General features: G+C 46.9%; 1 protein-coding gene across 9 annotated transcripts in view; it reads left to right on the forward strand.

Moving 5' to 3' along the window:
* DUSP22 (dual specificity phosphatase 22) overlaps positions 1–22,654 on the forward strand; it is a 55,721-nt gene that overhangs the window by 12,514 nt on the left and 20,553 nt on the right. For 8 of the 9 annotated variants that reach the window (XM_002816339.5, XM_009241385.4, XM_063725304.1 and 5 more), the window contains one exon: positions 4,936–5,018. The exons of the other annotated variant lie outside the window; for it this stretch is intronic. In XM_002816339.5, the coding sequence (XP_002816385.2) occupies positions 4,936–5,018 (83 nt within the window). The remainder of the gene's footprint in view (positions 1–4,935; positions 5,019–22,654) is intronic. 9 annotated transcript variants of the gene reach the window in all.

Below are 22,654 nucleotides of genomic sequence, written 5' to 3' on the forward strand. Positions count from 1 at the left end.
GGGAGCCCGATAGATGCCAGGTCTGCAGTAGGCAGCTGGGTGGCGTCGGCTGGCGAGGGTAGAAACCCAATGTGGAATGTGGCCTCTTTCTTTTTTCCTGGGCGGTGAATCCAGCTGTCATCTGTGCTCTTGCTTGGCATCTCATATAGTCATTTATCCTGCTCTTTTAAAATCACGAGTAATATGTGCCTCTTGTAACACAAGAACCAGTAGAGTAGAAAGGAACATAAACAGTCACTCCCTTCTTCTGTCCCTTCTCCTTCCTCCCCTCCCGTGTCTTCCCCTTCCCGTTTGCTCTCTTCCCTCCCCACTTCTCTCCCTCCCTTCCTTCCTTCTCCTCTTCCCTCCTTCCTGTCAGTAGGATCCCTCGCCTGTCACTCTGCAACCCTTAAAAAAAAAAAAAAAAAAAAAGACTTTGTAATGAATCCACAAATGGTTTTGCAGCACCTGGTGATTTTTCCTCCTGGAGAAGAACCACAAACAAACCCAGCTCTGGAGCCCGCTCTTTGGGTCTTCAATGCTTTGTGAGAGCCTCTCTGTTGAGGCTCCAGGATGCAGCAGGCAGCTTTGCCCAGACGCCAGGAGGGAAGGCAGGGAGTGGAAGCCAGAGAGAGCAGCCCCTCCCTGGACCGGAGGGTGGGTCCGTGGCTTCCTTACAACTTGGCACCAGCAACAGTGGATGTCAGCTGATAGAGGAAGCCCTCATTGTTTGAAGATGTCCACAGAATTCTAGAAAAGTGGGAGCACTCTTAGGTACTGTGTGTACGTGAGTGGTGTGCATTGAGACCATGTTCGCAGTCTTGAGCTTGTGTTCTGTGTCTGCCAGTAAGACAGACAGTCCTGGTGGGTACCCAGTTGTTTGGACAAGGCCAGCCTGGTCAGAGGTAGTCTGCTGTCAGCTTACTGAGACAAAATCACCATGTTTAATAGGTCAGCATATGTCCATCCAGACTTATTTTTTCCACATGAATTCTAACTGGTGACCTTCCTGTCGGTTTTATGAATTACTAACCTGTTGCATTTGGGACTGCCAGGTGGGGAGGGGCCCACTGGCACCAGGCCAAAGGTCATTCCCTCCAGGGCTCGGTGTTAGGGTGCACAGGACCTTCTGGGATTCTTCTTAAAGTGCATGTTCTGATCAAGTAGACCTGGGGTGGGGTCAGCTCCAGGTGATCAAGTAGACCTGGGGTGGGGTCAGCTCCAGGTGATGCTGTGCTGCCGGTCGGAGGACCCCATGTTGAGCACCAGAGCGCTAAGTTCTGCCCTGTAGGTTTGTGCTCAGGAGGAGCTAGTTTGAAATATACAAGCTTGTGTCTGTGCACATTAGGGAACTCCACCCTGACCCTTACAGCTGGATTCCCAGCTCATTACCTCGCTGCTCATGGTTGTGGGTCGCCTTCCAGGACAATCAATAATGGGAAGTCTGTAAGAATTAAAGTTCCAGTGTCATCACCCAGCAGGTTTGATTAAGCATTTTATGAACTCTCAAGTAAGTGGCAGAGCCTGTGCCTTACGGGAAAGGATGCATCAGGGAACATGGTGTTGGCGTGCAGTGAGGAAGAGGGGATGCGCTGGCCCCAGAGTGCTTCCCTGTGCTTTGGAGTCCAGCAGGCAGTGGGCTGTTGGGTGATATCGAGTGGTCTTCTCTATTCAGAAATGTATACTTTTTTTTCCCAGGCCACTTTAAAAAGATTCACTCTGTATTATCAAAGCATATTTACTGGGTGAAGAAAATGTTCTAAAGTTATATATCGTGATGATTGCACAGCCTTGTGAATGTATGAAACCATTGAATCATATACTTGATCAGGGTCCATATTAGGGTATATGAATTATATCTCAATAAAGCTGTTGTGAAAGGAGAAAAGTAGATTGAAACAAATATGGATTGTTGACATTCAAATGCCAGGTGGAATGGGTGTCTGGAGGAGCCAGGTGGGAGGGTCAGATGAGCTAGCACTGTCAGGCTGCCCTGCCTCTACTGGGTCCCTGCCCCACCTCCTCCAGGTTCTGTGAGTGCCGAAGCTGTGGCTTTGTCTGTTTCACTGCTTGTCTAAAATGTCCATGCTGGTGGCGATTGGAAAATCCCATTTTGGTGTGAATGTGGGAACTGGCTGCCTGTGGCTTCCAAAACGATTCTAGCTTCTGCCTAATTAATTCTAAGCTAGCCTTGCTGGTACCCCAACTTGTGAGGGGTTCGGGGTTGGCAGTGAGTCCCCATGGGCTATGTAGATGGCTGCCATCCATAGCAGGTGGCTTTGAGGTAACTATTTATTTAGCTCAAGGAGGAGTGAGAGGAGACTGCTATTGTATTATAGATGCGTTTCTGAGCCTGATAACTTAAAGGGCTCATGTTCCTCGTATAAAAAGGTTTTTTCTTTCTCACTTTGGGTCAAAAGATGAGCCGGTCAGAAATAAACTTAGATAAAATACTTGAAAACAATAGCCCTAAATTTGAAGCTCAAAAATTTGAATCTGGGAAAGCAATAGCCTGGAATTTGAAGCCTGAGAGGTTGGAGCAATGAAAAGAGTCTTAAAACTGTTATTTTAATATTACCTAAATTTTTCTTCCCGACATTGCTGAATGTTTAGAACAACGTTTCTTGATTTCTGCTTCATGATCAAGGCTTGTTAGAAATGGAGATTCCTCAGCCCCAGGGTAGATCTTTCTGACTAGCCTCTTGGTAGTTCATAGGGTGTTAAACTTTAGAGCCACTCATGTAGAACACACATACACACACACACACACACACACACACACACACACACACACACAAACTGTAAAGAAGGAAGAAAACCCTTGTAATTCCGTCTCTGAGCTGGGGCTGTCTTTGTACCAGTCCCGCCATGCTCCCTGCCGTGTGTTTGTCTCTGCATTTTTATACGTTGGGTTTGTGTCGTATTTATGGTTTGGTACCTGCTTTACATTATACCCTGAGCATTTTCCCATGCCATGAAATAGTCTCCAGAACCATGATAATTAAACATTTGCCTGTCTTTGTTGTTTTGTTTCGTTTTGTTTTGTTTGAGATGGAATCTCGCTCTGTTGCCCAGGCTGGAGTTCAGTGGGGCGATCTCGGCTCACTGCAACCTCCGCCTCCTGGGTTCAAGCGATTCTCCTACCTCAGCCTCCTGAGTAGTGGGGTTTACAGGTGCACACCACCATGCCCAGCTAATTTTTGTAATTTTAGTAGAGCCGTGGTTTCGCCATGTTGACCAGGCTGGTCTCGCACTCCTGACCTCAGGTAATCCGCCTGTCACGGCCTCCCAAAGTTCCGGGATTACAGGTGTGAGTCACCATGCCCGGCCTAAACATTTGCCTTTCGATCCATTTCTCCTGTATCATTTAGAAAAGCTTGGCCAGGCTGGGATGGGGGTGTAGGGAAGTGGACCTCCTCATTTTCTGCTGGCCCCCTGTTTTGTAGATTAGTAGAAGGGTTCCACTTCAGGGGATCACACCATTTGGTCTTCCTTTTGCAGGTAGGAACATTGGAAGGGAATATAATTTTGTTATCTTCTAGTTTCATGTGGAGATAATTTAATAGCCAGCTGATAGCTGATAGACAGTTCTGTTTGGAATTTCCAGAAAAAGTTTCATTTTTTAATTGTGCTTTGAAGTGAATATAGATGATGTAAACCACAGTCCTGTCTGAATCCAGAACTGTCCCTGCTTTTGACATCTGGGGAAAGAAGTAATGGGCAGGTTCCTTTGTCTTCTAGAGTTAGTGGTTTTGTATTTAGCTTTTTAAGAATTCTCATCATTAAGAGGCCATTGAATTTAAAAAAAAAATTTTAAATATCCCTAATATTATGTGTCTCATGCAAAAAGACTGACCTAAGGTCATCTCTTACAAATGCTGACTACAAAATGGTCTCGTAAATTTACCTTCTTGATGATATGATCCATGTAATCCATCATGATTACAACGTTTATTAATCTAAGTGCATTTCAATTTCTAGATTAACACTTTTGTTGCCTAAAAGGAAGAAGCTGAGGCAAAATTAATACAGAGAGTTTATTTGAGCCAAGCTTGAGGACTGTAGCCTGAAACACACTTTCAGGTTGCCTTGGGGAGTGCCCCGGAGAGTAAAATAGGGGCTCAAGTTTTTAAAGAAAAAAAGACGAATAAGGAGAGTGGTGATTACAAAAAATTGTTCAGCAGGAATTCTCATTGGTTTATAGAAATAACATTGGCTAGTGACTGGCTATACAATATTGAACTATGATGTATGGCATTTTATGGCTACTTGGCATCAGTCTAGGGACCACATAGCAGATGGCTTCAAGGTAACCATTTAGCTCAAGGGGGAGTGAGAGGAGACTGCTGTTATATTACAGAGGCCTTTCTGTGCCTGATCATTTAATGGGACTCTTCTTCCTCATAGAAAGTTTTTTTCTTTCTCACTCTGGGTCAAAAGATGAGACAATCAGAAATAAAGTTAGGCAAGGCTGGGTGCAGTGGCTCACACCTGTAATTCCAGCACTTTGGGAGGCCAAGGCGGGCGGCTCACGAGGTCAGGAGATCAAGACCATCCTGGCTAACACAGTGAAACCCCGTCTCTACTGAAAATGCAAAAAAAAATTAGCCGGGCGTGGTGGCGGGCGCCTGTAGTCCCAGCTACTCGGGAGGCTGAGGCAGGAGAATGGCGTGAACCCGGGAGGCGGAGCTTGCAGTGAGCCCAGATCGCGACACTGCACTCCAGCCTGGGCAACATAGCAAGACTCGTCTCAAAAAAAAAAAAAAAAAAAAGAAAGAAAGTTAGGCAAAATATATGAAAGCAGTAGCCCTAAATTCCCTACATGTATGGTCAGTTACGAAGTTTCAGGAAAGAAATATGCAAGTCATTTTGTGGGTTTTTTTTTTTCTGGTTAGACTTTAGGAGCAATTAAGTTGCAAAGATATCAAAATGTCCATCCCCTTTCTTCTCTGACAGATGCCAGAGATGCGGAACAATTGAGCAAGAACAAGGTGACACATATTCTCTCTGTCCACGATAGTGCCAGGCCTATGTTGGAGGTAAGAGAGCACCGTGGGGCGTGTGTGGGTGTCCTCATTTGTATTCCGTGGGAGTGCCTATGACATTAATGAAGGCAACCAGGTTCTCTCCAATGCGAACGTCCTCCTGTGATCTCTGGCGGCGTGCCCATTGTGTCCAGGCCGTGTTGATGTTAACGCGCTGTCTGTAGCGTGGCGCGAGGGGATGTGCTTTTTCTGATCACACTCCTGCTGCATTGCCACCTCGGCTTTCTTGGCTAAATGCCTAGGAATAAGCTGATGCTGCATTTCCCTCTGGACCTTAAGGACATTTAAACCCCATTTTCATTCTTTTCAGAATTATCTCTTGTTTTAAAATCCAAAAAAATTCATCCTGCTCATTTCCTGATTTTGTCCCATTTAAGCTCAGATAGCTACCACTGAAATCGTCCCTGGAGGTTTCCCAGGGCCGCCCTAATGTGGAGACTCTCGGTGTAGAAGCTGTTGTGTTTTAGGTTTTTGGGGTAAACAGGGTGTGTCTGCTTGTGCACTAATTCCAAAAACATCTTTAAATTTACCCTAATGGACGGTTTGAGCTGTTGGCTAGAGGTAAAATCTATTTATGTTTATTGGCCTTGACAGAGCCCGAGTTACCTCCTTTTAGAAAATAATGCTGTGTGGTTGTGATGTGTATGTGTTTTTCTATTTTAGGGTGGGGTGTTGGAAAGGGAGGGGTGGCTTGTTCTGAAAGAGAGAATCCTGGTTCAGGCTGTTTTCATTTAAATTTATATTAGGCAAGAGTAGGTAATGTTTTTTATTTTAAATGTATCTATTTTCTTTAGCCATTAGGGCTGCCAGATTTTAGTTAGTATAAAGCAAGCTAAAACTGATGAGAATGTAGAATAATAAATGATTCTACTAAACATTGTAGTACCAGAGAATCATAGGTGGTGAACAAACCTCAATTAATTTCTCCAGATCTCCGAGCTCCTACTTCCTTGTATTGTTTAGCTCACAATTTTTTTTTTTTGCTAAGGTGCTGTAATTTGTGGTCCAGCATGATTTTATTGGAAATAACAACAACAACAAAACATTTTTTTGGAGTCTAACAGTTCCTTTGAAAATAACCACTCCATTTTTTAATCTGTCAACAATAGTTTGTATTTAAAATACAGCCAAGCTATGGCCAAGATGGTAAGTTAAACTGCAAACTGGTCATGATTGACTTCCTCTTAAATCACAAGATGAGGCTTGAGGTTTCCTTTATTTTAATAAATTGCAGAGATGCCCTCTCCACCCTCAGCCCCAGGCCTGCCTCCCTGCTTTATACTCCATTTAATGGAACACACTGTCATGTGTGCACATGACCCTTAAATCTGCTCACATTGTAACTTCTGTGTAGATAGGAGATCTGCCAGTGTTAGAAATCAAAGAGCTCCAGCCCTTATCACTCGGGAAACCACAGGCTAACGAGTAAAGCAGGTGGGGTTGTAACCCAGGTATAAAGAGCCCGCTGATTGTGTCAAAACTCAGAGCTGTGGGCAAACTGTGTTCCCAACACAAGACACTACACATTCTTTTTTATTCCCTGTGTAGCTCAGTCTGTAAGGACAAATTCTGTCTTTAAAAAAAGAGAGAGAGAGAAGTGCTACCCCTTTTCTTCACTGGGACGGCTTTTACTTGGAGACATCCTATTGTAGTCTCCGGGTGCTATTATTATCTTAGCTTCACAATAAGTACTTGCATGTGATTTTATATTTATTGTTATGCCACTGTTTTGTAGCATAATGTATTAGTATTGCCTCTCTTAGCATTTTATCAATCTTTAATTTCACAAGTAATTTATGATATATTCTTATTTTAAAAATTAAAACAATAGCCTCTGATTGCACAGTGGGGAAAAGTGAGGCCAAAAGTTATTTGAATTGGTGGCGCCCACATTAAGTTATAGTCTTAGAAGTTCCAAATCTTTGTTTAGCTGTCTGCCTGGGGCACAAAGGCAGTCTTCTGTGTTGAGTTTCAAATCCAGATCCAGAAGCTGTGTCCTCACGCAGCCTGAGATGAGTCAGGGAAATGATGTGTTTGGAGTTGGTGGGGAATTAGCGGACGGGTTTGGTGCTTCAGCAGCTCCGTGTTTTGCCAGCCCTGATCCTGGGAGAGAAATGGGGCAGGGATGAAGGTGAGCGGGGAGACTGTGCGGGGTCAAGCAAATGCAGTGAGCTGACCCCCCGGCTGGTGAGAGCCCCTAAGTGAGGGTGAAGGGATAAATGGTGGGAGAGGAGAGAGCTGGGCCTCCTTTATTTTCTGAGATCTTCAAAACCATGCGTATTTATTGAACGGCTGCTGGCTTCTCTGGGCAGCCCCAGGCTGGGGCTTGGTAGGAAGTGGGAAGATCGCTACTGTCTACAATGGAAGGGTTTTAGTCCTGCTACATCCATGCAGGTGTCCTGCAAGCCCTGCTGCTGTGAAGCGATGTATTGGGCACTACCCTGCGGATACTTCTTTGGGTCGTTTCCAACAAACATCTCAATGAGTTTAAAGCTCTGGGGTACTTAGCATCAATTACAAAGGGCTTTTGGAAACTCTAGTTCTGCCTTTATTGTGATGGAGACTAAGCGAGAGAGGGTATTCATATTGTTGGATGTGGCCATGCAAGTTTAGAAAACTTAGCACACTTTATTCCCCTCTGGAAGCTTCACAGTTGTGTTGTCGGAATAAAGGCTTGAGAGCCCTATTGTGCAGACATGTATCAGCCTTTGTGAGCCAGGAAACATTGTATGTGCTTGCTTATGTGATGTGCCTCCTACTGAGACCCCCATGGAACATGTCCTGTGAAATCCAGGGGATCTAAATAAGGAGGCTCCCATTTTTACTTAGGAAGGAACTAAGGAACTTGTGACTTGGTTGCTTTTGGTTGGATTAGATCGGACCCCATTATTTGGGTAATTTGTTGGGGGTTGGGGTTTCCCAAAATAGCATTCATAGCATCGTGTACTCTTCCTAGCAGCCTGGCAGGAAAAAGAAAATAAAAGGTACTGTTACCAGGCCTTCAGAGTGGCTGTGCCTTGCCTCTGGTCAGGGAGTGGCTGGGTGGTCTCTGATGCATCTTGGGTGGATGAGAGAAGATGTGTTTATCCACTGGACCATGATGGGTGAGGTGGTCAGCCAAGGGAAAAAGGCCTATGTCTCCAATTACTACCTCTTCAGAAGAGTAGCTAAGGAGTAGACGTTCCAGAATGATGATCTTAGAAACGTAATAGAAACCTGGGGACCTTCAGGCTCTCTAGTCAGCCCTAAATTCACATCTGAGATTCTGAGGAGCTCTGACCCATTTCTATGCCCCACCGCTCTCTGTCGGAGACAGAAATCCCAGCTAAACAGGGTCTAGAGATCAGCAAGCCTGACTCTATCATTCGGTGGACAAAAACCTGGACGTTGGGAGACATGAAAGGACTTGTCTGGGATTCCTATGGCTGTCTGGGTAGCTTGATGGGAAGCCGGGACTCCTCTCCCAGACTGGGAATTTTCCCAGCATGCCCCACTGCCTCTGTTCTCTCCTAGCACGACTGATGTTTCTGATATCCTTAGTGGTATCAGTAGATCTTACCAGATCACCTTTGAAAAAGGTTGTGCTATTTGTGCTTGTACTAGCAATGTATGAAAGTGCCTTTCCCCGCCATGCCGTCACCAGCACAGAGCTTTGCTCTTCTTTCCTTTTAATTAGCAAGATTTTTCCTGTTATTTGCTGCAAATACCCTCTTCACACATCCCATCCCTTTCCAGATAGTTCTTCCCTTTGAAGACAAAGCGTTACTGATTTATTCATTTCTTGAGCTCCCACTATGTTGCAGGTCTTGGGACAGGTACCGTGGGTAACAGAAATGAGTTCATCCCAAGATCTTCCCTGGCAGAGCCTTTAGTGTACGCACAAGATATGCGTTGTAGCTGCTTTATAAATATTAATGACAGTGAGAGAAGAGCTGTGGCTTGGAGCAGGTGGCAAATCCCATAGGAACAGAGCCTGTGGAAGCCCAAAGAATGAGATCCTTCTTCTGCCATTGAATCTGGAGACATTTGACTGGGCCTTTGGCGATGCCTAAGAATTCAGAAAATGTGATCCCTGGCATTCCAGCTGGTAGAGAATGCCAGGACATGACTTCCTCTGAGAACTCTGAGTCCAGCAAGGTGGATGGTGTTATTTGGTGCCTCTGTGGCTTAACCCGGCTGGTTCTCACATCATCTGTCAGCAAGTGGCAGGGCCAGGGCTGGAACCAAGGCCTTCTCACTACAGAGGCAAGGGTCTTCCTGCCAGCCATAGCCCTTCAGGACTACACTTTTGGTATCAAAACTTTGGAGCACATGATACTAGTAACATGGCAGAAAATCATTGCCACATACATTAATTTCAATAGAAAGTAAGCCCAGACCTGTTTAAGAGGAAAAAACAAAATCCTCCTTCGCCTGTTTCCATCCTTAGGACTTTGTCAGGGAGTTGCTCATGTTTGCTCAAAAGTGTTTCCTTATTTGTGGGGATGGGTGGGAGCAGTGTCTTCAGCGTCTACTGATGGCTCCACGTTTGAGGGTTGGTGAAAACTCCTATTGCAAAGACAGTGATTTTTCAAATCAGAAACCCGATATTGTTTGTAGTTGCTGAGAAAATAATATTGAGCAATGAAAGGTTTCTCCCTTCCCCTGAAAAAAAGAAACAGAACTCTTTCTAATGTAAAAATTTCAGTGTTTCATTTTTCATTTTGTGTATTTAACCAGAGCACCTGCAGGAAACAAAACTATTTCTCACTATTAACAACAACAAAAAAAAGTTTTAAGAAATATTCTCATGCCTTCACTAAGCTTCTAACGTGAAGAACCTTACCTTTTTAAAAATGACACATATTATAAGATGACAGTGTAGGATCAAGTAGAGAAAAAATTATTTATACTCATTTATGAAGACCAGGGTATTGTATGTATACCAGGTAGATTTTATGAGCTAGAGTTCAGCTTGGATATTTTCTGTTTTCAGTGTGAACCATTTATGGTGTTTTTAAAAGAATGGGATGTTTTCATATCCAGACATTTATTCTTGGTGATTCTGTTTATATTTCTTTTAACGTTGAAGACATTTTTTGAAGTGTTGGTGCCAAGACTTTACTTGTGTTAGTTTTGTTTGTAGTTGGCTTCTTCCTCTGGCTGTTATCTGTGTGCCTGTACTTCTGTCTTTATTTACCTGCTTATTGATGAGGAAACTCACCAAGGTGAGATGCCCGGTCTGCTTGGACGGCCCCATCCTTTTTCCCTGGGTCAGTGCCCAGCGGCCACGTGGCCCTGAGGCCGAGGGCTCCTGGAGGGACCCTGGTTTCCTGCCACATGTTCCTCTTGCTGATCCACCCCATTTCTCTTGAACAAAAGTTTTGTTGGCTTCCCAAATGTAAAGCAAGCCAGAAGCAAGATGATAAAGGGTGTTTAAAAGTTGAAGAAGGCATGTGTGTATTCTCTTTCCTCTCTTCCCACCCTCTCTGGCTCACATGAATTCTCCCTCCCTCCGAGCTCAGCCCCAGCTCTCCTTCCTCTGAGAGGGACACCGTCAGGGTCCTCCGAGCTCAGGACTTCGGCCCCTTTTCTGTAATATCTTCAGTTTGTACTCTCAGTTGGGCCATGAGTCACGTGTGCACTGTCACTGCTTCTGTAGGATATTAAGCATCCATTTAACCTGTGCTTGATGACGTAAGTGTTCATGGCCCACATTGGGTTCCTGAGCTGGCCTGCGAGCCCACACAGGCAGCTGCCGTGCTGGGGTTTCTCTTGTCCTTGCAGCACTCGGCTTGGATCCAGCACGCAGGGGCCCCTCTGCAGACATCTGCTGATGAAAGGCGAGATTTGCACCATTTAGCCCCGTTCCAAAGTGAGAAATCATGTCTTATCACGCATTTAGCCCTGTTCCAAAGTGAGAAATCACGTCTCATCACGTCTTTGGCCACTTGTGGCTCATTAGGATGTGAAAGTAGAGTGGGGTCAAGAGTGATTTCTTTATCATGAGCAATTTGTGAAGCCAGAGGATCGGTTAGTGCAATGCAGCCTTGCTTATATGGGCAGTCTGTGTAATTCCTCACTTCTTTAGTAAGCAGCGGTGCCTGTGGATGTCCTGTTCTACAGAGCTGCTGTGGCCTCTGGTTCAGAATGATCTTTTCCTAAGTTATTACAACCAGTAACCCCCTGTGCAGCTCCTGTGACTTTCTGATTGATCTCTGGAGAGCTACCTTTGCTTGGCATTAAAAGCTTGGCTCTACAAAGAGGACTGTGCATCCAAGACACAGACAGTGACAGTCAATTAAAGGAGGATTTGCCATGGTCAAGCCCCGTGCCAGGGTTAGGACACAGCTTGTAGAAACACTGTCACAGACTTCATGGAGCTTATCCTCATTAGGAAAAGCTGAGAGGACATTCAGGGCACAGGGACTTGTGTTCTGGTTGTAAAGGGAGAGGCTCATTGCCTGTGGCCCTCCTCCAGCAGCCACTGAGGCTGACATGCCGGCCGTCACCTCCAGCCCTACCTTTTCCCCAGGTTACCACAGCAGGCCTCAGCTCTCAGGACCCCAGGGCCTTTCCCCGGGTGACCACAGCAGGCCTCAGCTCTCACGACCCCAGGGCCTTTCCTGTCCAGAACCTGCAAGTCACCGAAGCTATAGGTTGCCCTTCTCCAGGCACAAGGAGGATAAAGCCCCAAAGCCACACATCTCATACACACAGATGTATACAGATGTTCAAGTGTGCAGCCATTCATGGCAGCCCTGTTTGTAATGGCAACAAATTGGAGCCAACCCACATATTCAGCAGAAGGGGAGTGGTCAGTGCTGGTTCATCCATATTAAGGAATACTCGGCAGCAATTCAGCAAGAAAAGGAAGACGTCTGTGTGTTCACAGGGTTAAGTCCACTTTTAAAAAAAGGAAGCAAGTTATAGGATGATACCCATCATATAATCACATTTATGTGAAGTTTAAAGTCAATGGTGTATTTCTGTATTACATTTATATGCATGATAATGCACAGATAAGGGTTTGAAAGGACCAGGCCAGACTCCTCAAACTGGTGATTTCCTAGAGAACTAGAATGGGAGGGGAGGGAGGGAAGGGTGATTCCCACTTTTTCCTCTATTTAAAAAAAAAAAAAATTCTTGAATTTATTTGTCACAATAAGATCATGTCCAAGTATCTATTCGAGTGAAGAGAGGGGGAGAAAGAAGGGAAGGGGGTCTGTGGGCCATGCTCTGGGTGTCTGGTAGTGACGGGTAGATTTCATTTGAACGTTCAGGCCTGGCTGGAAGGTGATCTGTGTTTGGCTGCGATGTGTTCATAGATGCGTGTGTGATGCGTGATGTCAGGCATGCTACATCCTGTTGTCCACGGCCGATTGGTACAAAGCAAAGTATGTCATCCACTTCATTTCAGTCATCTTAATCTTCACTCTTCAAAGGGAGAAGATGGCCCAAGACATGTATTTACTGGTCTAGACTTTATTTCCTGTGTGCTTTATTTCTACCTGAATGATTGGACACAAAATGAATCTGTGCCCTTTTTTAGGACTCACAGATCCCCGGGGGATACAGCTTGAAGCACTGGGCAAGATTTCCCATTTGCTTTGGCCATTGTTTCCAGCGTGGGTGAATTCAGCTATCTTACCGAAAAACACTGTGGGTGTCAAGTTGCTAGAAAGGTCCAAGTCTTTTGAAAACCAGTTGCTGTTTGACCTGGAATGGTTTTCAGATTGACAGTTGTTTCCAGCACACCTCAGTTGTTTTCACCTCTCTAGGAAAACCTCTTTGAAGCCACCCAGAATCAGTGGTACTTGCTGTACCAAAAGCTTACAGCAGCTTTCATGTGTTGAGGCAAATTTGTTTGAAGCCAACCCCAGATTTAAATAGATATGACTCAAATAGAAATGATTATAGCAGGGATCGAAAACTGTCTAGTAATCGCTCTTTCTTGAAGCAGGCTGTGTCTAGGTTTCTTGTGTGGCAGTCGGGTGTGTGAGAGCAGCCCCTCCACCGGCTGGTCCTGCTACCACAGACTCACTTGCAGTTGGAGCCCTAGAACTCCTGCATGGCTGGACTCAGAGGGCTGGAGATCTTCCAGTACTTAACTGAATCTAGGGAGGACACGGTTTTTAAATTTCTAAATCAAAGAACTCTTTTGGCCTGGCTTCCTAGAGGTACCCTGTCCTTCAGCTGGGGACCTTCTCTCTAGGGCTCATGCTCACTGACCAGCCTCTCCTTACAACTGAAGACTTTTGCAGGACACTCTTCCTAGCTGTTGCCTTCGTGTTGAGTCCCGGTGTCTGAGCGTTTCCTCCTGACTGCTGTACTTGAGCAATCACCTGGCACAGGTGTGTGGAGGACTCTGCGTTCTTGGAGTGGGTTTCCTGGTTTGCATCTCACCCTGTCCACGGTGGGGAATGTGTGAGGGGCAAGATCTGCCAGGATCTCCAAACCAAGGTCTTGGGAGAAGTCTGTAGCATGTGGACTCCTCCATGTTCTGACTGAGTATAGTGTGCATAGACGCCACTGCAGCCTGGTTGCCTTTGGGTGCCAAAGTGCCTATCATAGATGGCATGGGCTCTGCCAGTCCACGCAAGGGCTGCATGGCCATGGGCTGGGAGATTTGGGGAAGACTTTGTAAAGAGAGGGGTGTTGAGGCAGCCTCATAGGACTAGTGCGGTTTGACTCAGTGGGGAGGGAGGGTGAGGGGTGTGTCTTCTGTAGGTTTAGTGCTTCCGGGCAGGTCAGGGAGGGGGAGATGAGCCCCACCTGATGATAGAGTGGAGACAGTGGTCAGTACAGGTGAGGGTGGTGCTGTCTTCAGTTCTCCTTTTGGCTACGTTGGAAGTTGTTATCCCTCCAGACTCAGCAGACATTTATTGAGCACCTACCTTGTAGCGGGGATTGGGGATAAAATACAAAGAGAAGGGAGATGTGTCCCAGCATTAAGGAGAGACAGGTGTGTAAATCCTTAAAAATGCATACCAGAGGCAAGGGCCCTGGGCACCCAGGGGAGGCGGCTAACACTGCAGGGCAGACAGCAAGGCTTCACCAAAGGTGAAAATTTGGTGTGGTCCTAAATGATCATAGAGGTTTGCCAGGCAGTGATGGAGATGACAGTTGAGTTGGAGGTGGGATTCTGGGTAGAGAAAGCAGTGCGTGCAGAGGTACGGGTGCACTAAGGGATGGGGCGTGCGAGGGAAGGTGTGTCCTGGCACTCTTGAGAGCTCACCAGTGTGGCCAGACTGGAAAAGCAGGCTCAGAGCAGATTAGCAAAGACATTGTTTGTTAAGCTGTGGAGTCTGAACTTCATCTTGCAGCAAGCAGAGACCCGGCAAAGATTGATCAACAAAGCCAGTGACACATTCCGATTTCTTTTGCAGGATGTTGCCTCAAGTTTAGAGTGGAGTGAGGGAGGTGGGTACCCCAGAGACCCTCGAAAGCTCTTGAAGTAATCCTCATTAGAAGTGATGAGGGTCTGAACTGGGATGCTGGGGACTGGATATTTTTTAGAAGCGAAAGAGTCAGATTTGATCTGAAAATCTTCCATAAAGTGACATAACAAGGTTGAAAATGAAAGAAAGGGAAAGATTCTCTAGCAAGAATCAAGCAAAAGGAAGATGGCATAGCGATAGTTTTTATGAGATAAAATGGAATTGAAAGCAAAGGAAAAAATAATAATTAGGGTAAAGAGGGAAACGACATTAAAAAAAAAAGGAACAATCCATTAAGAAGTTACAACAGCCATAAACTCATCAGACGTCTTCAAAATACTGAAAGAAAGTCATTTCTCAGGCTGGGGAGTCAGGGATGCCTGAGGGTACAGCTGATTAGGCTATGAGTGCCCATGGCTCTACCATCCAGGGATGTGAGTGCTCCAGGAAACAGAGCTGGGTGGAAGAAAGGGACCAAGCTCAGTCATGGGTGGAATGTTCATGTGATATTCGTCAGTGGATAGAAATACAGGTCCAGGGCTCAGGAGAGACGTCTAGGCTGGACATGAAGATTTGAGCATCACAGTATCACAGTGTATCTACATAGGAAGCTAAGCCATTGCTCTTAAATAAAATCATGCGAGAAAATGCTAGGACAGCATGACTAGGGAATGATGGTGGGGCCATCCTCCAGCATCTTGATTTTATGTGGTGTTATGCGATGGAATTCACAGCCTGTGAACACATGATCTTGGGAGACACACATCTTTGTTACTTCTGTAACCCCTTGTGTGGGTTCTAGTTAGTCTCAGCTCTTCTGAGTACAGTCCTTGGGGTTCCCTGCAGGGGCGCCTCAGGGCACTCTGGCCCCAATGTAGAGCTTGTGTTTTGCTTCCCCCAAGCTGAGATTCTGCAACTTCTCATTCACAGACTCCAACCCGAGAAGACCCTCGTGTTTGGCTGTTTTAGGTGCTGTGGACACTGGAAAGGGGAGACTAGGTGAAATGAATAGCAAGTCTGAAATGCTTTCAGAGGAGATGCAATTCTGTAAGGAGTTTGAAAGAGAAGACAGGCTTAGCTTGGTAGAAACAACCAAGGAGAATATCTGTGGAGAGCATCCGCGGAGGGAAAGAGTGTTTCTTGTTCTGGGTCGGGACAGCCCCGTGTGTGGCTGGCTGACTAGCAGAAAGCTTAAGCATCATGGTGGTGGTGGTGATGGAAGAGGACATCTACTCCAGGGAGATTCCGTGGGTTATGGCTGCTTGGTGGCAGGGGGCGGGGGGGCCTTCGAGTTTGCAATCGGAAGTTTGAATGGGAAGTTAAAGGGGGTAGGTTGGTTAAGACCCAAAGCCGGGTTAAAGGGCTCTCTGGGCACCATTGTTGTTTTTAGCCATAAGAAAAGGTGCCCTAGTTTACCAAAGACTGGTTTAAGCAAATCTGCTGTTTTCAGGTGCTCTGAATAATCATTGCCTGCTAGGCAGTGCAGGTGGACCTTGTGTTTGCCCACACCTGCAAGGGAAGTGCTCCAATCTTATTTTAAAACTCTGAGAGTGAAGCAATAGCACCTAGCTAGTTTCATCACCTTATTACAGGCTGTGAACAAGCTCTGTCCATGCTTTTAAAAATGTGTTCCCCTCTGTGTGGCCAGACTCCCTGGGATGTTTTAAAGACATGTGTACATGTGTGTTGAGGTGGACAGTATCAAACCCTAGGTTTGAATTGAGAAGTTATTTCCCTCCTTTCAGTTATCACCGCAGCTCCTGCCAGCGTCAAGTTTCAGCATTCATCACTGAGCAGGGGCATCACCAGCTAGCTCTGGCCTTCTTTTCCCATGGGAAAGCAAATGAAATGCATGGTGAAAGTTCTGGGCATGGGAAGGAAGTAGGTGCATCTGAACTCTGAGTGAGAGCTTCTTTCTCTTGAGGTCCAACTTTTCGTTCTCAGGTTTTTCCCCGGCTAGTGGGGGTTAATCCACAAGGCCCTTGGCTCCTTCCGTGAGAGGTGCAGCCACTATCAGTGCAAGGAGAGGACGCGGGGAAGTGGCTCTTAGGGCGTCCCTTTGCCATCTTAGGATGGCTGCATAGGCACAGATTTCCCTGTCAGTTTGTAACTCTGGGGTGAACAGAGCAGAGCTCAGACCTTGGCTTGAGACTTCTACTCTTGGAAATTATTCCTAAGCAGAGGAGTTCAAGGATCATTTCAGCTGTACTGACCTGGGAGGAGGCAGAGCCTAGCCGAGGTAGAATAGGTACAGATCAAATATATCTATTTTATGAAATACCTTGTTCCAGGAGATCAGCTCCACAGCACCCAAGTGGAAAGCAGTTCGAAGTCTCCTTTAAATGATTGTCAATGAGAGTAGATCTAGAATGCAATTAAATTGCACTGTGGAATGGCTCCACCCTATGCCCTGAAGAAGAAAAGATCTCATAGCTAGCAAAGGAGGATAACATTTCCAAGTGTTTTTGGTTTTTGGCTTCCTGGTTTTTAAAAACTGTTCCTTTAAGCTGAGGTTTCCTGCCTTTTCTGATGGAAACCTCTGCAGCTGCTCCTACTTCAGCAGTGGGCTTGCAGCCGCATGGCTACCCCAGTGAGTGTCCTCTGGCCTCCTTGGTGGCCGGGGCACTCTCTTCCCCTGTGCTTCCACATGTGGACTCTGACCGAGGTGACCTAGGGCCTCCTAGGTCTGTGCCGTGGTGCAAGAGCATGTAGCTGTCAAATAAAAATTTCCCATCAGACTGCTAGCAGTGGCAGGCATGGAGAGGGTGGAGGGTTTGGAGGAATGCCGCCCCTCCTGGGGAGGCCTGGGAGCAGTGACCCGCTCATCCTTAATCAGAGCAAGGAACACGCTCTCCCACCCACACCTGCTGCCGCGAACATCAGGCAGTGAGTGCCGCAAACATGCTCTCCCACCCACACCTGCTGCCGCGAACATCAGGCAGTGAGTGCCGCAAACATGCTCTCCCACCCACACCTGCTGCCGCGAACATCAGGCAGTGAGTGCCGCAAACACGCTCTCCCACCCACACCTGCTGCTGCGAACATCAGGCAGTGGGTGCTGCAGAGCACAGGAATGCAGCACGTCTCTAATATTAACTTGCTGCATAACAGAGGGGTGTCCCTCCTGGTGTTGAGGAGAAACAGAAGAGCCGCTGTTCTCACTTCTCTCCACTCTCCCAACCCATGGACGTTCTTTCTGCCCTGAGCTCCCGTGGCCCTCACCACGTCCAGCCTTTGCATGTCTTGAGCCTCAGCCCTGCCCATGCAGAACTGGCCAGCCCTGGAGGGCTGCACCCTGCTCTGGGTCAGTGTTTGCCTCTTTCTCAAAACAGCTTCTAGAGTATGATCCCAGAGGGAGGATGTGGTATTCAGCTGGAGGGATCGTCCGTGCTGTTTAGAAAGGGCTTCCTAGATGCTGCAGATTGTGTCCAAGCCTGAAGACAAGCGGCAGTCTACAAAGCCTGTAACCCATCTGCAGCTGATGGACCCATTCCATCACCAGCAAGGGGCTCCGAGAGCTCACTGGCTTAGCCAACTGCAAAACAGGCACAATGTTCCCAGCAGCACTGTGTGCCTCCCTAAGGAGGGAGCTGTATTTAAGGCAGGCTGCCGAATCCTGCCGGGAGGGGGAGGTTGGCTCAGGGAGGTGGGTACAGCACAGCACACAGCTTGAAGAGCAGTGTGGCCCTCTCCCTGCTGGTGCCTGGAGAGTCATCTGCCTTGGGCTTCCGCATCCTGGTGTGTGCAATGCTGTATCTGCTGGTGCCTGGAGTCATCTGTCCTGGGCTTCTGCATCCTGGTGTGTGCAGTGCTGTATCTTCTGGTGCCTGGAGAGTCATCTGCCCTGGGCTTCTGCATCCTGGTGTGTGCAGTGCTGTATCTGCTGGTAATTATGCAGATGGGATTGCCCTTGAGGGAGAGTCACTGGCAAATCCTGTCAACTACCATTTATTGAGCATCTACTGTGTTCTGGCACTGCACTTAGTATTTTTCACATGTCACATTGACTTTCCTTGTTTAAAGTCCTGTGTTCAAGGGAAATCCTTCTGTCCCTCTCTGCATCAGAGCAAAGGAGAATTGAGCACAGCTGTAGATTAAGAATGCTGCAATTCTAAGAAGGTGGTGTGCTGTATCAGATGTCATTTAAATGGAGAAGACAAATGGGACATGCAAAACAAGCTGTCACCATCAGAATGACTTTGTACAATGGGACTGTCTAGACCGGGGCTTGGCACGCTTTGGCTGTCAAGGCCCAGGTAGTATTTGGGGCTTTGGGGACTTCTGCTGCAGCTACTGTAGCCTCCGGCATGAGGTGAGGGGCCACAGACAGTACGTGAATCAGTGGGCACAGCTGTGCCCCGTGAACATGGGCCCTAGTTCACCCACCCTGGGCTTCGCTGTTGGGCAGCAGGAGCATTACTGAGAGGAAACTAAGAGCTTCCGGGAGCCCAGCCAGGTCTGAAGCTTGGGGCTGGGTAGCCCCCAGTTTAATGCAGCCCCAGAAATGCCCAGCATTTTTGCATTGTCTTTGCCTGTCATGGTTTTCCGTGTGGGAGCGTGCACTTACCACGTCCAGCAGAGCCTCATTTACAGCTGGAGGAGAGTGAAGGTGGAGGCACTGGCTGGCCCGCACTGGACGGTGACTTCAGGGCTGCCTGCAGGTGCTGTGGCCAGCCTGGGAGCAGTGCTGTCAGGGCGCATTGGGTTGGTGGCCACATGTTTAAAATTCTGAAACGGCATGTCCCTCCTCATGCATTCCTTTCTTCATTTGGAACCGTTTACAGGAGAGAGGTGCCAGGAGACTGATAGATGATGACCACAGCCGTGGGCGTTCGAGGAATCTGGGGTCTAGGAGAGAGACTGGCCCTTCACACACAGTGCCAGTCCTCTGTGCCAGGGCCATGTGCCTGTGTGCTGCTGGTGGTGTGGGGGCCCAGTGTGGGGCTGAAGTCTGCTAAGGGGGAGGCCGAGGAGGTGAGGGAAGGCTCCACAGAGAGCCTGGTGGGTATGTCAGGGAGGTGTTACCGAGAAGAGCCACACAGAAAGCCTATTCCAGAGAGAGAAAACCACAGGGACTTGGCAGGATGGCCGGGGCGGGAAAGCACAGAACATGTGGGGAGACTAACAGCGGCCCAGGGTTGCTGGAGTTTGAGGAGCGAGGGATGGTAGGAGGGAGATATCATGAATGTGAGGTCAGGAAGGGGGTGGTGGACAGATGTTGAAGCACTGTGAAAATCGGTCTTCTCTACTTTGCAGACAGACAGGAGCCACTGAATATTTTTCAGCAGCTGAGATGTGTGATCAGATAATGTTTGTAAAAGATAAATTTTTCCCTAATGATACATACAGAGAATACTCCCAGAATATCTACTGCTGATTTCTAAGCAGCAGCTTTCACTCATGGCAATTTTTTGAGATGGGTTGTTCAGGATTCACCTTCATTAAGTAATACCACGGAATGCCTTGGTCTCAAGTGACTGCTGAAACTGGCCAAGTTTTCATGAGTCACAATCGTGTACATCAGCAAGTCCTCCAGCTGAACCGAAAGCACCTGATAGGGCTTTCAGTGGTGAGATGGAGCTAGAGTGAATCTCCCTCGCTGCCTTCCCATAACCCAGCCCGTACTGGCTGGAGGAAATCCAACATTCTGAACATGCCCACTTTAGCCTTGCACTGAAATATCTTGAACAAAAATAAGCTTTTGAGTTCTCATCTGTTGATCTGACAAGTCAAATGTATGTCGGTTTTTGACTAACCTGAAAGAAGTCACAGGTGTTGGAGGTTTCTCATTTGCATGTTGTCTCACAGTATCAAACCAGAGGCTAAATCTTGTCTCTCCACTCTGACCTCCTGCTCCCTCCCCACCCCATCAGTACCACAGAGTTCTTGGAAGTTATTATTTGTAGTACGGTTTCCTAAATTTAGCTGATGCAGGAAGAATCAGTGGCAAATGGGCGCTTTAAGAAAATACATCTTCCGTTTAGAACCTGGACTTAAAACATGAATAATGCAGCCTAACTAAAGGAGCATGTTTATCTGCCATGGCAGCTTTCTACAGTAATTTTATTTATCTGCCATGGCAGCTTTCTATAGTAATTTATTTGGGACTTTTGCTGTGATGCAAACAAAAAAGAGAGGAGAGGTCTTGTCTGCTGGACCTTGACTATTTTTTTGTATTGACTTCCAGTACTTAGTCCATAGGCATACAGAAGTTTTTCCAGGAGTAATCTTCCTTGGGATGGGATTTTGAATTCTGCTTTTTCCCTTTAACCTTACATAATTTCTACACATGTTATGGGCTATGTGAAAGTCATATCTGGAGGAGAAATAATCAAAATGCATGTGCCAGGCACCGAGCTGGGCTGCCACACACGTAAATGAGCATTCTCATATGCTTGCTGTGGAATAAAGGCACTTCGCAAAGAGGAGACAGCTCATCAAACCTGCAGTGTGCATCGAAAAGCAATTTCAAGTCCGTGATTGCCATCTCCTGGGTCTACGATCTTCAAGAGTGTGGCCAGACGGCGTTCACAGTTTGCTTGCTGTCAGGTTTGTATGAAAGTGCAGTAGTCAGATTCATAGAGACAGAAAGGTGAGAGGTGGCTGTCAGGGGCTGCAAGCAATGAGGAGTTTATTACTTAATAGGTGCAGAGTTTACTTTAGGAAAATGAAAAAGTCCTGGAGATGGGTGGCGGTGATGGCTGCACAACAGTGTGAATGTACTTAAGGCCACTGAACTGTACGCCTTGAATGGTTATGATGGCGAATCTTTTTTTTTTTTTTTTTTGAGACAGAGTCTCGCTATGTCCCAGGCTAGAGTGCGGTGGTGTGATCTCGGCTCACTGCAACCTCCACCTCCTGGGTTCAAGCTATTCTCCTGCGTCAGCCTCCTGAGTAGCTGGGATTACAAGTGCATGCCACCACGCCTGGCTAATTTTTGTATTTTTTACTAGAGACGGGGTTTTACCATGTTGGCCAGGCTGGTCTCGAACTCCTGACCTCGTGGCTCACCTGCCTTGGCCTCCCAAAGTGCTGGGATTACAGGCATGAGCCACCACGCCCAGCCTACGGTGATAAACCTTACGTGTATTTTACCACAAAATAGTGTAGAGAGAGGCTGTCTCCAATGAGAGAGTCTTCTGCTGTGTGTGTTTCTCATCATAGTGTTATAAGCTGTGACCTTGCTTCTGATCAGGGGAGGAGTGGTTCAAATTTAAATTTGGCTTTTAATTCTTTTTTTTTTTTTCAGGGTCAGGCTTCTGGGAATGTGGTGAAAGTCGCTCTTGAGAGGTCACTGGCTGGTTTCGCTCAGTTGTTAATTGTGGTAGAGGGTCAGTGTGAATACAGAGTGTGTGTACAGGGGCCGCACAGGCCGGTGCAGCAGGGCACCCGGCACCTCCCTCATGGGACTCACGGTCAAATAACAGACACCATTGCTAGAGGAGGACCCCCCTGGGCTCACCCATACCAAATAGCAGACACCATTGCTAGAGGAGGACCCCCCTGGGCTCACCCGTACCAAATAGCAGGCACCATTGCTGGAGGAGGACCCCCTGGGCTCACCATACTGTCACTGCTGCCACACAGGCTGAGATGAGAAACCGGGGCTTCTAGTGGTGACATGTTTATTAGCAGCCAAAATGACGTTTCCATTGCATGGTTTCCTGATCCTGGCCCTTAGGAACTTGCTCTCCTCCTCCTTGTGTTTTGAATAGGCTCCTGCAGGGATCCAGTTCTGTCCTGTAACTGGTTTCTGTTGGCTTTGAGAGGACAGAGACATGGCTTCTGAAGGGCTTATCTTCCTTGTGGAAAGTAGAATGTCAGCTGGGCTCTTGAGAAGACTCTCTCCTTCTTACAACGCCTCAGAAAGAAAAGAACAGTGAATGTTAGAAATCATACTTGAAACAAGCGAGAGTTTGATCTCTTTCTTTACCAGTCGTGAAATCAGAACTTTGGCCCTGCTTTTCAGGGACCTACCTCCGTATCGTTTTAAGTGTAATCTTTAGTTTCAGGCTCAAAGAAAGGTAAAAACCTTACTTTTGGTGGTTACTATACTTGTTGAAACAGAAAACTGAAAAGTATTTAGAACTTTTGAGAAGATGGACTTAGGCAGCTCTAAGCTCTGAAGAGCCGCTGGAATACTTTCTGAACTTTCTTCTCCTCCAAGTAACGTCTGTTGTTTCTTTCAAAACCTAAACACAAAACCTTCAC

Source organism: Pongo abelii, chromosome 5, assembly GCF_028885655.2.
Source record: "Pongo abelii isolate AG06213 chromosome 5, NHGRI_mPonAbe1-v2.0_pri, whole genome shotgun sequence".
Lineage (NCBI taxonomy): Eukaryota > Metazoa > Chordata > Mammalia > Primates > Hominidae > Pongo > Pongo abelii.